Source organism: Sinocyclocheilus anshuiensis, unplaced genomic scaffold, assembly GCF_001515605.1.
Source record: "Sinocyclocheilus anshuiensis isolate Anshui unplaced genomic scaffold, SAMN03320099.WGS_v1.1 scaffold950, whole genome shotgun sequence".
NCBI classification, from domain to species: domain Eukaryota; kingdom Metazoa; phylum Chordata; class Actinopteri; order Cypriniformes; family Cyprinidae; genus Sinocyclocheilus; species Sinocyclocheilus anshuiensis.
The window spans coordinates 160,154-172,014 of NW_015539874.1; the positions used below are offsets into that span (position 1 = coordinate 160,154).

General features: G+C 36.2%; 1 protein-coding gene across 5 annotated transcripts in view; it reads left to right on the forward strand.

Moving 5' to 3' along the window:
* The first annotated feature begins 1,382 nt into the window (after positions 1-1,382).
* Positions 1,383-11,861, forward strand: part of LOC107685262 (sphingomyelin phosphodiesterase 4) — an 18,014-nt gene continuing 7,535 nt past the window's right edge. Inside the window, exons 1-14 of one of the 5 annotated variants that reach the window (XM_016481780.1) lie at positions 1,383-1,497; positions 1,868-1,936; positions 2,023-2,109; positions 2,629-2,765; positions 3,324-3,399; positions 3,505-3,601; positions 3,732-3,784; positions 3,881-4,041; positions 4,123-4,255; positions 6,370-6,441; positions 9,559-9,648; positions 10,518-10,666; positions 10,856-10,946; positions 11,086-11,186. In XM_016481780.1, the coding sequence (XP_016337266.1) occupies positions 1,898-1,936; positions 2,023-2,109; positions 2,629-2,765; positions 3,324-3,399; positions 3,505-3,601; positions 3,732-3,784; positions 3,881-4,041; positions 4,123-4,255; positions 6,370-6,441; positions 9,559-9,648; positions 10,518-10,666; positions 10,856-10,946; positions 11,086-11,186 (1,286 nt within the window). In that variant the 5' untranslated portion in view covers positions 1,383-1,497; positions 1,868-1,897. The remainder of the gene's footprint in view (positions 1,498-1,867; positions 1,937-2,022; positions 2,110-2,628; positions 2,766-3,323; positions 3,400-3,504; positions 3,602-3,731; positions 3,785-3,880; positions 4,042-4,122; positions 4,256-6,369; positions 6,442-9,558; positions 9,649-10,517; positions 10,667-10,855; positions 10,947-11,085; positions 11,187-11,861) is intronic. The other 4 variants (XM_016481781.1, XM_016481783.1, XM_016481782.1 and 1 more) reach the window with 4 other exon arrangements.

The window sequence follows — 11,861 nt, forward strand, 5'->3', positions numbered from 1 at the left end:
TTGCAGAGTCAGGGAGGAGATGATCTTCGTTGCCGATGGAGAAAAATTGTGACGAAATGGCACTCAGAGACGACTTGTAGCGTTCAGCTCCACCCCTTTTGGTGGGTTGAAGCACCATTGGTCCGTGCAGCTCCACAAATGTAAACAAATCAGGCTTCAGTATCAGAGAAAACAGGAGTTTCCACATAAGTGTCACTGACGCAACAGGAGAGACCGATTAGGGTGAGTCTTTGCCACTGTCTCCCCAAATTGAGACCTATCATCTGGCCAAGTTTCAAGTCTCTAGGACTTACGGTTTGGTCTGCATAATAATAATAGTAATAATAATAATAATCCTTACAATTACAGTAGGGTTTCAGCGCTTCGCGCTTGAACCTCTAAAAAAATCTGAAGAATGACATCTGGAAGAGAGAACAAATATGAGAGTTTTACTAAAAACACAACTTAAACAAACTACAACATTAACATGCCAAACACAAACATACATACACAGGGGAAAGCACCTACATATTTATCCTTGATATTTAAGATAATGTTTATAATGGGGTTTGTAAGGGTTTCATAATATATATCTAAGGGTTTGTTCTTTTTAAAGCAAATTAATTTTAGAAGTGAGTCTAATTCAGTTTTAAGAAGGAGAAAAGATGGAATAAGAATTGCCTATGAATGAAAAAAATGAGCATATAGAATAAAACATGACAATAGGAGTTTACTTTTAATATCATTATAATAAATAATAATGTTTTTAAAGCTAAAAGAGTGTGTAACATTGGTGGCATCAAATATAAAAGAGCCAATCTTGGATCAAAATTGTTTAGCTATAGGACAGGAAGTTTATTTATGTTCGTGACGTCATTCTCCACCCTCAGCCTATTCATAGGTTTCATGTGACGTCACACAGTGGTGCGGCCGCCATTTGTAGGACCGAATTGCAATTCCGTCAGTCTGCTGTGCTGTGCTGTACTCTGGACTGTGATAACAGCAAATCGCAATGGATTATTTACCAAGAGATGTGGATGTATGGGATTCTTTTGATTAAATATTTCTCGTAAGCATAGATGAGTTTTTACATTTTAGTATTTTAGTTAGCAAGTTCATAATGAAACTTGCAAAAGGTTAAATTTGCGTGCGATACTGATGATTTGCCGTACGGAGAGGGATTGTGTATGAGGTAGATGTAAATAGCCTATAAGCAAACGTAAAGTTGGTAAGTTTTCACTAGACTTTAGTGGAGTGAGCAGTTCGCTTGACAGTAAATAAGGATCTAATACTAAAGTATCTTTTTTTTTTTAAATACCATTGTTTTCCGTTGTTGGTGAAGTGTTATTTTGGTTTCCGATTCCCAATAAGAGGCTGACTGAAACCCATGAATAGACGGTGCTGTTACAGCGCTAGGCGGATATGACATCATAACCAACGCATTTGACTCCTCTTGTATCTAAGCGCGGTCTGTTGGATTTTACTAGAAATATTGTTTTTCTCTCTCTTACGTGTGAGGTAATATACCCAAAAACTAATTTGGCATGTTTAGTATATGTTTTAAGTGAACATGAAACGGTCTAACGTTAAGCGTTTAGTTCTTTTACAGAGCAAAAAATATTGTGCAGGCTACACAGTTAGCCGATAGTGGAGCTAACGTTAGCTGGCTAACAGTTAACCTCTAAGCGGCAATATAGCAGAAAAATATATGTAGGCAAATTAAAATATTATGTTTAAGGATAGACTGATAGTGGTTAGTTAAGCAAGCATGAAATACGCTGATTTTTCATTGATAACGTTGACTGGCACTGGAGTGCTAGAAGTACTTGACTAGTGATGCTGAATGTTTTGAAATGTGAGTGGATTATATTACTGACTTTAATTTCAGGTTTGGTGTTGATTTGTGGTCTGAGTTTTAATGGCTGCACCTGCCCTGCAACAGCCCAGTTATCTTCTGGTTAGTACTAGATTCAGCTGTTTATATATTATATTTACATTCTACGTTTATTTCTCTTTCTAACCGTTGTGTCTTTATGCCTGCAGGCCAATTTAAAGGCAGACTGGACCATTAAACCTCTTCATCAAAGATGTAACGAGATGAGCAAAATTATAGATGATTTCCCTGCAAAGGTATGGTTCTCTTCATTTAATACATGCAAGAATTGTATTTATTAGTACATTTATGATTAATGTTATTATTTACAGTGCTGTGATACACTTTATAGCCTAAAATGGAGGACCCGTTGAGGCTTTATAACGTCCTTATTTTTGCACTCAACACAGGCAGCTTTTTGTTAGATTCATCTGAGAAATCTGATGAGGCAACTGCGCCATTGCCCATGTATTAAGATATTAAACGCAGTCATCTGCTTGGCACATGTGGCACTGGAACAGCTGCTGTCCTGCTGGTGCCGCTTTCCTCTCACCTTGACTCAACTCTATGCGGTCTGAATGAATGATGTTTGTTTAGTGCTGAAGATTAATTTGAGCATTTGTGCTGGCCAACATGCCTGTTCTCTTGCTTCGTTTGTCTTGTGAGGCCCATGTTTACTTGGATTGCTTAGAGTATGGCATGCATGTGCCCCTGATCTTTGTATCAAAAAAATGAATAAAGTCTGGTTTGTGTTTATATGGCATATGTTTGATTAGGAGCTGCATGCAATCTTTCCCTGGTTGGTGGAGAGTGTGTTTGGGAGCCTGGATGGAATCCTTAGTGGCTGGAACCTGCGGTATCTGCAGGCTCGCATGGCAGAGTACAACATTGCCGTGGACTTCCTGGGCCCAAGGTTCTTTTTATTTGGTTTATTTTGTATTATTCAGTATTTTTGTATTTGTATATGTGACTAGTATTACCACTGTTTTTCAGAGTACAAATCTGATATATACTACCATTCAAAATTATTATTATTATTATTTATTTTATTTATTTTTAAATGCATGCTTTTATTAATGATGAGTTAAATTGACCAAAAGTGACATTAAAGACATTTGTAATGTTACAAAAGATTTCTATATCAAATAAATACTGTTCTTTTAAACTTTCTATTCATCTAAGAATCCTGAAAAAAACATGTGGCACTGAAGACTGGAGTAATGGCTGCTGAAAATTCAGCTTTGCAATCACAGGAATAAATTATATTGAAATATAAATATTTTAAGAATATTAAAATAGAGATATTTAAATTGTAGTAATATTTCACAATATATCTGTTTTTACTGTTTTCTTAAATAAAATAGTTGCAGCCTTGGTGAGCATAAGTGCTTTTTAACAATGTAAAAACTCTTACCGACCCAAACTTTTGAATGGTTGTGTAGATATTGCACTGTTGCTCTGTCTTCAACAGTGGTCCTATGATGAAATTGGTGTACAAACTACAAGCTGAGGAATACAAGTATGAGTTTCCAGTCAGTTATCTGCCAGTAAGTGTATTCATTTAGGTTTTGGTGCATCATCCCTGATTAATTTCCAAGTGGAAATGGCATTATTAACCGTGTCTACATTAATTTTGTATTTTGTTTGCACAGGGTCCTATAAAGTCGTCCATTCAGGCTGGGGTTCTGCCCGACTGCCCTCTGTTTCACAATAAAATCCAGTTCCCCATGTCAGGCCTTCTATTGCTCAGTACGTCTTGGCTCTTTACACCCTAACTTTTATATTATGCTATAAATTGTATTATATAACTTATTATAACTGTTACAAGGGTGTTTCATCACTGTCTTTCTCTCACATATCTGTTTTTAATTTTTCGCAGATCCTTTTGAATATTATATGTTCAACTTTGCCTCCAGTCTCATTGCACCAAAGGTTCTGGTCACTTAATTTTCAAACCCTAATGGTTATTTAACAGAATTACAGGATTTTATTGGCTCATTATAAGTTAATTTAAATGTTGTTTAATAGCCTTTTCAGAACTACCCTCCAGGGCAGCATGGGAGTTGCTCAGATAGCGCATACTTTGTGCTTGTCGACACCTACCTCAAGTACTTTCTCCCTACAGAGGGCAATGTGCCTCCATCACCTTTCTCAGACACCATGGGAACCGTGGCTTCTCCTGCTCCAAGGTATCATGGTGTCATTTAAAAGAACCTTTTCTCAGCAAATAAGCTCCAGTTTTATATGGTTTTATATTCTTCCTGTCCCAGGTCTCCCAGTGTGCCTTATGTTGGATATGGTGGTCACAGCACCAGTTTGTTGAAGCGTCATATTACACATCAGCCCTCAGTCAACGCTGACCCTGCCGCTCAAGAGATCTGGAGGTCAGAGACACTTCTGCAGGTAGGAACAGATTAGGGCTGAAACGATTCCTCGAATACCTCGAGTAACTCGAATACAACAAATCAAGGCAAATTATTTTACCTACTGGCGGTTTTAATTTAACATTTAAAGGGGTCATATGATGTTGCTAAAAATAACATTATTTTGTGTATTTGGTGTAATGAAATGTGTTTATGTGGTTTAAGGTTCCAAAAACACATTATTTTCCACATACTGTACATTATTGTTTCTCCTCTATGCCCCGCCTTTCTGAAACGCGTCGATTTTTACAAAGCTCATCGGTCTGAAAAGCGAAGTTATAATGTTAATATGTTGAATGTTTTATAATCGGACATTGGCGTTCGCGATCGTCTGATGTGTAAACGTATCAAGCTGTAAATAAGTGATGCATCGACAGACATATACGCGCGTCCTTTCTTATCTTATCATCTTCTGGTAATTGCTAACAACTATTTTAATTTTAGTTTAGGACTGTGGCTGCATCACTCGCATAATTGCTCAAGAAAGGCACACGTGTCGTTCAGTTTTGAGTTCGTTGGAAAATCATACTGAGTAAGTGCACAGTATAGTAATTGTACTTTTATTATGCCTAGACTATATGGTAATATTATGTGTGGTTGATAGTGTTAAAATGTATGCCCTGCCACTGAGCCACAGGAACTCTGAGCACTTAAGAGCTTGTAACACTCCAAAGAGAAAGGAAAGATTTTAATCGCATCATATGACCCCTTTAAAGTATCTTTATTGTAATTGTAATTGTATTGTAAATATCAGTATTCAATGTTTCACGTTTAAAATAACAAAATATTATTTATTCATTTGTAACTGCAGGTTAAATGCAATGCATTCATGTCCCTCTGAGCTGAATTAAAAAGTGTGTAAATAGACCTACATCTAAATGCCTTTTCGGATGCAGCTTTTGTGTTCCTCTGCATTGCAAAGATGAATTTTGATACTGATATCATTTGTTTGGTAACAGCCCAAATGTCGTATTATTCTAATTGACTGATTAAATGTAAGAATTTGACTCAAAAGATGATTCACACTTTTAGAAAAAAAGGCTTTATAAATGTAAAAATGCCCATAAAATGTAAAAATCAATTTGAACTTATTGGAACAGATTAATTTCTATTCTGCATTGCAAAGATTCATTTTGTTGATACTGATATCAGTTGTTTGGTAACAGCCCAAATGTCTGTTATTCTAATTGACTGATTAAATGTAAGAATTTGACTCAAAAGATGATTCACACTTTTAGAAAAAAAGGCTTTATAAATGTAAAAATGCCCATAAAATGTAAAAATCAATTTGAACTTATTGGAACAGATTAATTTCTATTCACTGCTGTGAACTGACCAGCACACAGAATATGAAGGATATCAAAAACAAGTTTTACACACACTCACACACACCAGTACGTATAGGGACATTTAAGAGGTTTATTCTCCAAATAACTAATTTCATGTTGCAGAAAAATGTGTTTAGAAATTGTGTATGGACTCTTGTTCCAAGTTACCTTCCTGTCCACTGATTTTTGCCTCTTACAAAAGCCACACTTTAGTTAGGCTGAAACTTGAAAGTTAAGTTGCACGACAAATGCAATGTTTAGGTATTATTATTATTTTTATTACTAATATTTTGATTTATGCCTTAGTTTTAGTTTGTACCGTTTACCTTTTTTAAAGTAATGTGAAATAGATTTTTGTATTTATTTATTTATTGTGTTTTTTTATATTTATTTTTTTTATTGATGTATTTGTATTTGCATTTTGAATGTAATTTGCCAATTAAATGCATTAAATGGTTTTAGTTTTCACGGTTATTAATGTATGCAATTTCAGCAATAAAAAATTAAAATTTTTCTAAAAAGAAAACAAATTAGTTGTTTATTTTAAGAGACCTATCTTATTATCTCTTGTATATTTAGTATTGCTCTTTAATAAAGAAAAATTACTTCTTATCCGATTAATCGATGGAATAATCTGTAGAATACTCGATTACTAAAATAATCGATAGCTGCAGCCCTAGAACAGATGTTAACTATTCTTAATTGTCATTCGTGATGAGTTTACTTCATGTTTTGGCATGAACTTCATGGTTGTGTGTTTCTAAAGGTGTTTGTGGAGATGTGGCTCCATCACTATTCTCTGGAGATGTACCAGAAGCTGCAGTCTCCTCAGGTGAAGGTAAGAATGTGATCCGGGCCCTCAGACCTACACACTCCCTTCCTCCTCTGCACACGGCTGGCTGGCTCCAACCCTTCACCCCCGCACTGCATAGGGACTGCTGCACGACACCCACCCTGACTTATGCACTTCCTCTCCCTCTGTGAATGACACACATGTGCTATGTCTACAAATATACCCTTTGTCATTCATAGCTAGAGTGTCAATATTTGCATTTTTGCATTAAGCTTTTTGTGATGGGAATTGAAAATATTGGAATTTGATTTTAGAACTATGGTAATAGGCCTCAATGTATGGCTAACAGATATAGTCTAAAAACTACAAAGTTTTGCCCTTTAAAGCTGAATCTGAACTAGTCCTTCACATTTCAACAAATGTGTTATTGCTAGTGCTGTTACACTGCTAATGTTCTGTATTTGACATAAAATGAATTGAATTTTTTTAATCACATTTTAAGCTATTATTGCTTGAATCAACATGAAATAACTATAACTATTTCTGAGGTATTAGTAGTCATTTTAAAATTATTGTTCATATAAAATATTTTGATAAATAAGTCAGTCATTGCAGTTGTCCCAGCTTATTTCATTTTTTTTTTTAATTTTGTTGCAAAATTTAATTTTCTTGTGCAATACATGAATATAACATAAAACGGTTCGGTACGAATACGTGTACCGTTACACCCCTAATATATATATATATATATATATATTTCTGCTTCCGTTCTAAAAGAAATACCTGAAAACCATGTTTTTTTTTTAGTTTGTTTTTTTATTACCTTATTATGAATATAATTTTGGGAGTTTTCTTACTAATCCAGTTATCATCTTAATTTCAGATTGTGCAAGCTCTTGATTTTAAATGTTAACCGAACATTAATGTCTTCTGTAGCTGGTTTTGGGTACTTCATCATCCTCTCTATCCAGTGCTAACGCATTTTAACCATATTGCTGGTGTATTTCATGTGAATTTGGTCATCTTGAAGTTTATTGAGGCCCCCTAGTGGTTTCAGACCCCTGCAGTTGAGAACTATTTGTGTAGAACATGAATTTCATGAATTTGCCATGAATTTTTATTTCCTCTGTGCTCAAGGACTTACAGTTCAAATCGACCCAATGTCATATGATTGCTAAACATAGAAGGGGATAAAAGAGAAATGCAGCTCTTTAATTCACATTTATTTTGTTCTCTGTTGTTTGATGATTTGGGCGGAATAAGCATAATACACACTGGGCATGTGATTGAAGTGGTCGAGTTATTGCTTAATGTTTGAGTCTGCATGATGCAGCCCGCTGGCTCCTTGATATGTCTTCTGTCTTTGTTCTTTGGCTGTGGGGTGTATGTAAGCTTTTGGTGTCTCTGGCTTCCGAGTCTATTTCCCTGTCCGTGTGTTATTTACAGTCAGTATATCAGTGGAAGTCTCCCTCCAGTCAGCCCAGAGCATATTAAGTCTGGCATCGTTTATTTAACATATTTGTGGTGGAGATTATGAACTGGAAGTCACCAGTTTACTGAGAATTAGAGAAATAGTTCACCCAAAAAATGAAAAATTCAATCATTATTTAATCACCCTCATGTTATTCCGAAGATTTATGCCGGTATTTTATTTTAACACCAAAAAAAGAACTTTTCATTTAATATAACAATTTTAACATATTTATATAAAATATCCATATTATGAACATTATCTGTAATAGTGTAATGATTTGGAATGAAATGAGGATGAGTAAACAATTTTTGGGGGGTGAACTGTTAAATTCTAGGGATGAAAATTAAAACCATTTCCATGGACTGAATTTATTTAGCAAACATCAGTAATTTGAGAGAAGAAAAAAAAAGTAAATTGGTGACTGCTATCAGTGTGTTTCATGGTGAAGACATTAGATGCAGTGTCTCCTTTTCTGCTTTTATAAGCTCCATTTGGTTTTATTTGAAATCATAGAGATTAGATAAAACTAAAGCCGAAGTTAATATAACATACTTCATCAAACAGACAATTCTCTTGTGAATCAAGGGCCAGATTAAAAATTATGTTCCTCGGTTGCCTTGACTACGTTTTCCAGGCTTCCTGAGGCAATCCAATTCTACAGTTTTCTGTAGTTTATACTCTAGTTAGCATCATTCCAAAATTAGTTTTGCTTTATAAAATGTCAGTAACAGAAAAGCAGTTAGACACCCATTTTCTCTGTAATTTTTTTAAGAATATATCCTTTGGCGATATTTCAGTTAGAAAATCAAACCATGTCACATTACACTAGAGTTTGCGATTTTTGCGAAAAGGACAACTGCATCATCTTCATATTCATTGCATTTCTCTCTTGTGGTCAATATCGATTTGTCTCTTTTCTTTCCCTTTGTACACCCCCATTTCGGTCCCGATGTCCAACTATTTTTCTTGGATTGCACTCTGTCCTTTTTTCCTTTCTATTCTCATGTTCACTGCCCTGCTCCCCTCTCCCCTTTTCTTCCTTTCCTTCCCCCACTGTTATGGCGTTATTTTAATGACAAATGTCGAGAGCGCATTATTGTAGCACGAAAGCACAAATATAATGCGCGAGCGCGAATCTCTCCGCTCACGCGCGGATTTCCTTTGCTCTCGCACAAAACCGGACGCTCGCGCTCAGATACACGCTGCTCTCGCCCAGAGAGTGTGCAAACAAAGTAGCTACAATAACAAGTTTGTTAAAACAACCATACAAAATCAAGGAAAGGCCCTGCACAAATCTGTTTTGAGACTACTTTTTAAAAGTGCATAATGATAACTTTTGACAACGTTTAATTCAGGTGCGAAAATAATTAATATCTATAGTGCATGAGCACAGAGAGATTTGAGAGTGCACAGGACACCGTTTGAGTGAGAGGAGAGACACGTTTTAAGCGCGCGCACTCTCTCTGGGCAAGAGCAGCATGTATCTGAGCGCACGTGTCCGGTTTTGTGCGAGAGCAAAGGAAATCCGTGCGAGAGCGGAGAGATTCGCGCTCGCGCAATATATTAATGTGCTTTCGCGCTACAATAATGCGCTCTCGACATTTGTAATTAAAATAACGCCATACACTGTGTTCCTGTCTTCCCTCTCCCCTCCCCTCCCCTCCACCCGTTTGTGATGGGTCCTTCAGCTGGCGTTGTTGCAGTACCGCCTCAGTATGTCCAGCATGCTGTGCCAACCCCCCGCCCCACCAGGCTCTGGGACCCTCCACACATACCAAGTACTTTTACCTTTTCATTCAGTTCCACGGGCTTCCTGGAGGTAACCTAAGATTAGATAGGAGTTAGACTAGGGGTTGATTTTAACATTAATGGTTTAGGCCAGTCTTAAGTTGGGAGATTTGGTCTGATTATAATGTGTGATTGAATTTATGTGACTAATAATTAGTCTTGTGATTTACTAAATTATTAGAATATATTGTGATGTTCAGAGCTTGTAGTGAGAAATGCGTCTCTTTTTTTTAAAGCATGTCTTTTTTTATGGAGATTTTAACATTTTATTTGATTTGCTATTTTTATTTATCTGTATCTTTTTGGGTTGTTTGTTCTTGTGCCTTCGACTATGCGAACACTACTACATTACACAGAATATCCAAATTGCTCAGACATCTTTTGTTTTATTGTTTTCAAAAATACCTTGTTTCAACTATATATGTGAAACCCTAAGTAAGATTGTTTTGATAACGTATTTCACTGTGGATGCAATGTAAGGTGTTGTTGTCAGTCAGTATATGCTGCCTGTTTACACCTGGTATTGTCATCCATTTCAGATGATCCCATCAAAAGTGGATAGACGAGACGGATGACATTTACACCTCGTAGTAACAGACGTCATGAATGCGTTTAGTGTGGCCACTTCTGGGTTTTTTTTTTTCTTCTTTCTTTTGTGAGATTTTTTTTTTAACCAGTTTATGAAATTAAGAACATTGAGAATTACCAGTACTACTCTATAGAAATCAATGGATTTAATCAAGCTCTGTAAATGAACCTCTCTGTTACTGCATGTAAATGTCAGACAAACTGGTTAATACCAGGTAGAAATGGGTTCTCAGATGGTAAAAATCTGACCTGTGTTTGGATGATGTCTTAGGAGCCCTTCATGCCTTCGGAGGAGCACGTCCTTGTTGTGCGTCTTCTGGTCAAGCATCTACACGCCTTTTCCAGCAGTCTGAAGCAGGAGTCGATCTTCTCCTCACCCTCTACCCACTCCCACAGCAGTCCTCTGGAAGAGCTGAAGCGGTGGGTTTTTACAGCCTGCAAGCCTCTCAACTCATCCAGATAATCAGGCTATAGAACTAAAACATCTGTAAATCTAAGCTGGAATGTCATAAAGAGGAGCTATTCGCCCGATCAGGGGCTGGGGACTTGATTGAGCTGTCTTCTGTTTTACTGCTCTGTCAATAAGCCTCCACTCTCTGTCTTTCTTAGTGTGGTGGTACAGAGGTTTGTTCAGCAAAAGCTGTATGTCTTCCTACAACACTGCTTTGGTCACTGGCCTTTGGACGCCTCATTCAGAGCGGTAAATGTCTTTGAGTGCACACTGATGTTTGGAGCCTACTTTTATACATTTTCAGTAAACATTATGCACTGTTCAAAACGTAGTGAAGGCTATGATGCTAAATGGATGTATTTTAAAGTAATATGTTTTTGTCGTTTAGGTACTAGAGACATGGCTTAGTTACATCCAGCCCTGGAGATACACTGGAGAAAAAAACAACACACAAGCAGACGGACAAAACAGAACTGTTCCCGATAAATGGTATTTTATATATTGGGTGCTTGTTAAAAGATTACATACACTACTGTTAAAAAGTTTGGGGTTTGGGGTGAGATATATATAGAAATGATTCAACTTTATTGTTGAAACAAATTTAAGTTAAAATGGACGACGGATTGGAAGGAAACGAGGAAGAAAGGTTTTTTAATTTGCTCGCTAAACGAAGAGGAAAACTTGGAGCTCTTACACGGAAGCAGAATTAAATCAATAACCTCATCGAAGCTGGTGAAAATAAGGAAACAGTTAATGTTCAAGTTGAAAAGTTTAATTGTATTTTGGCGGTACCGGCCCCTAATTGTTGTCTTGCGATCAATTACAGTGATATATCATAAGTAGTCGTGATCAAATGTTTACAATCAACATACATTATTTATGGTTCATAACCACAGCCAGTACATAGAGTTCATTGCAGTTTTACTATTTTATTCCAAAAGCTCATTAATATAATGTCCATATAGTTTTTCCCTTTTTCTTTAAAGGTAGAAAGTTGCGCGTGCATACTTCAGCACAATCAAGGATGCATTATATTGATCAAAAGTGACAGTACAAACATTTAAAATTTGACAAAAGGTTTCTATTTCAAATAAATGCTGTTAAAATTTAAATGATTTTTTTTATTGTGCTGCATTGGTTAACACACACACACACACACACATA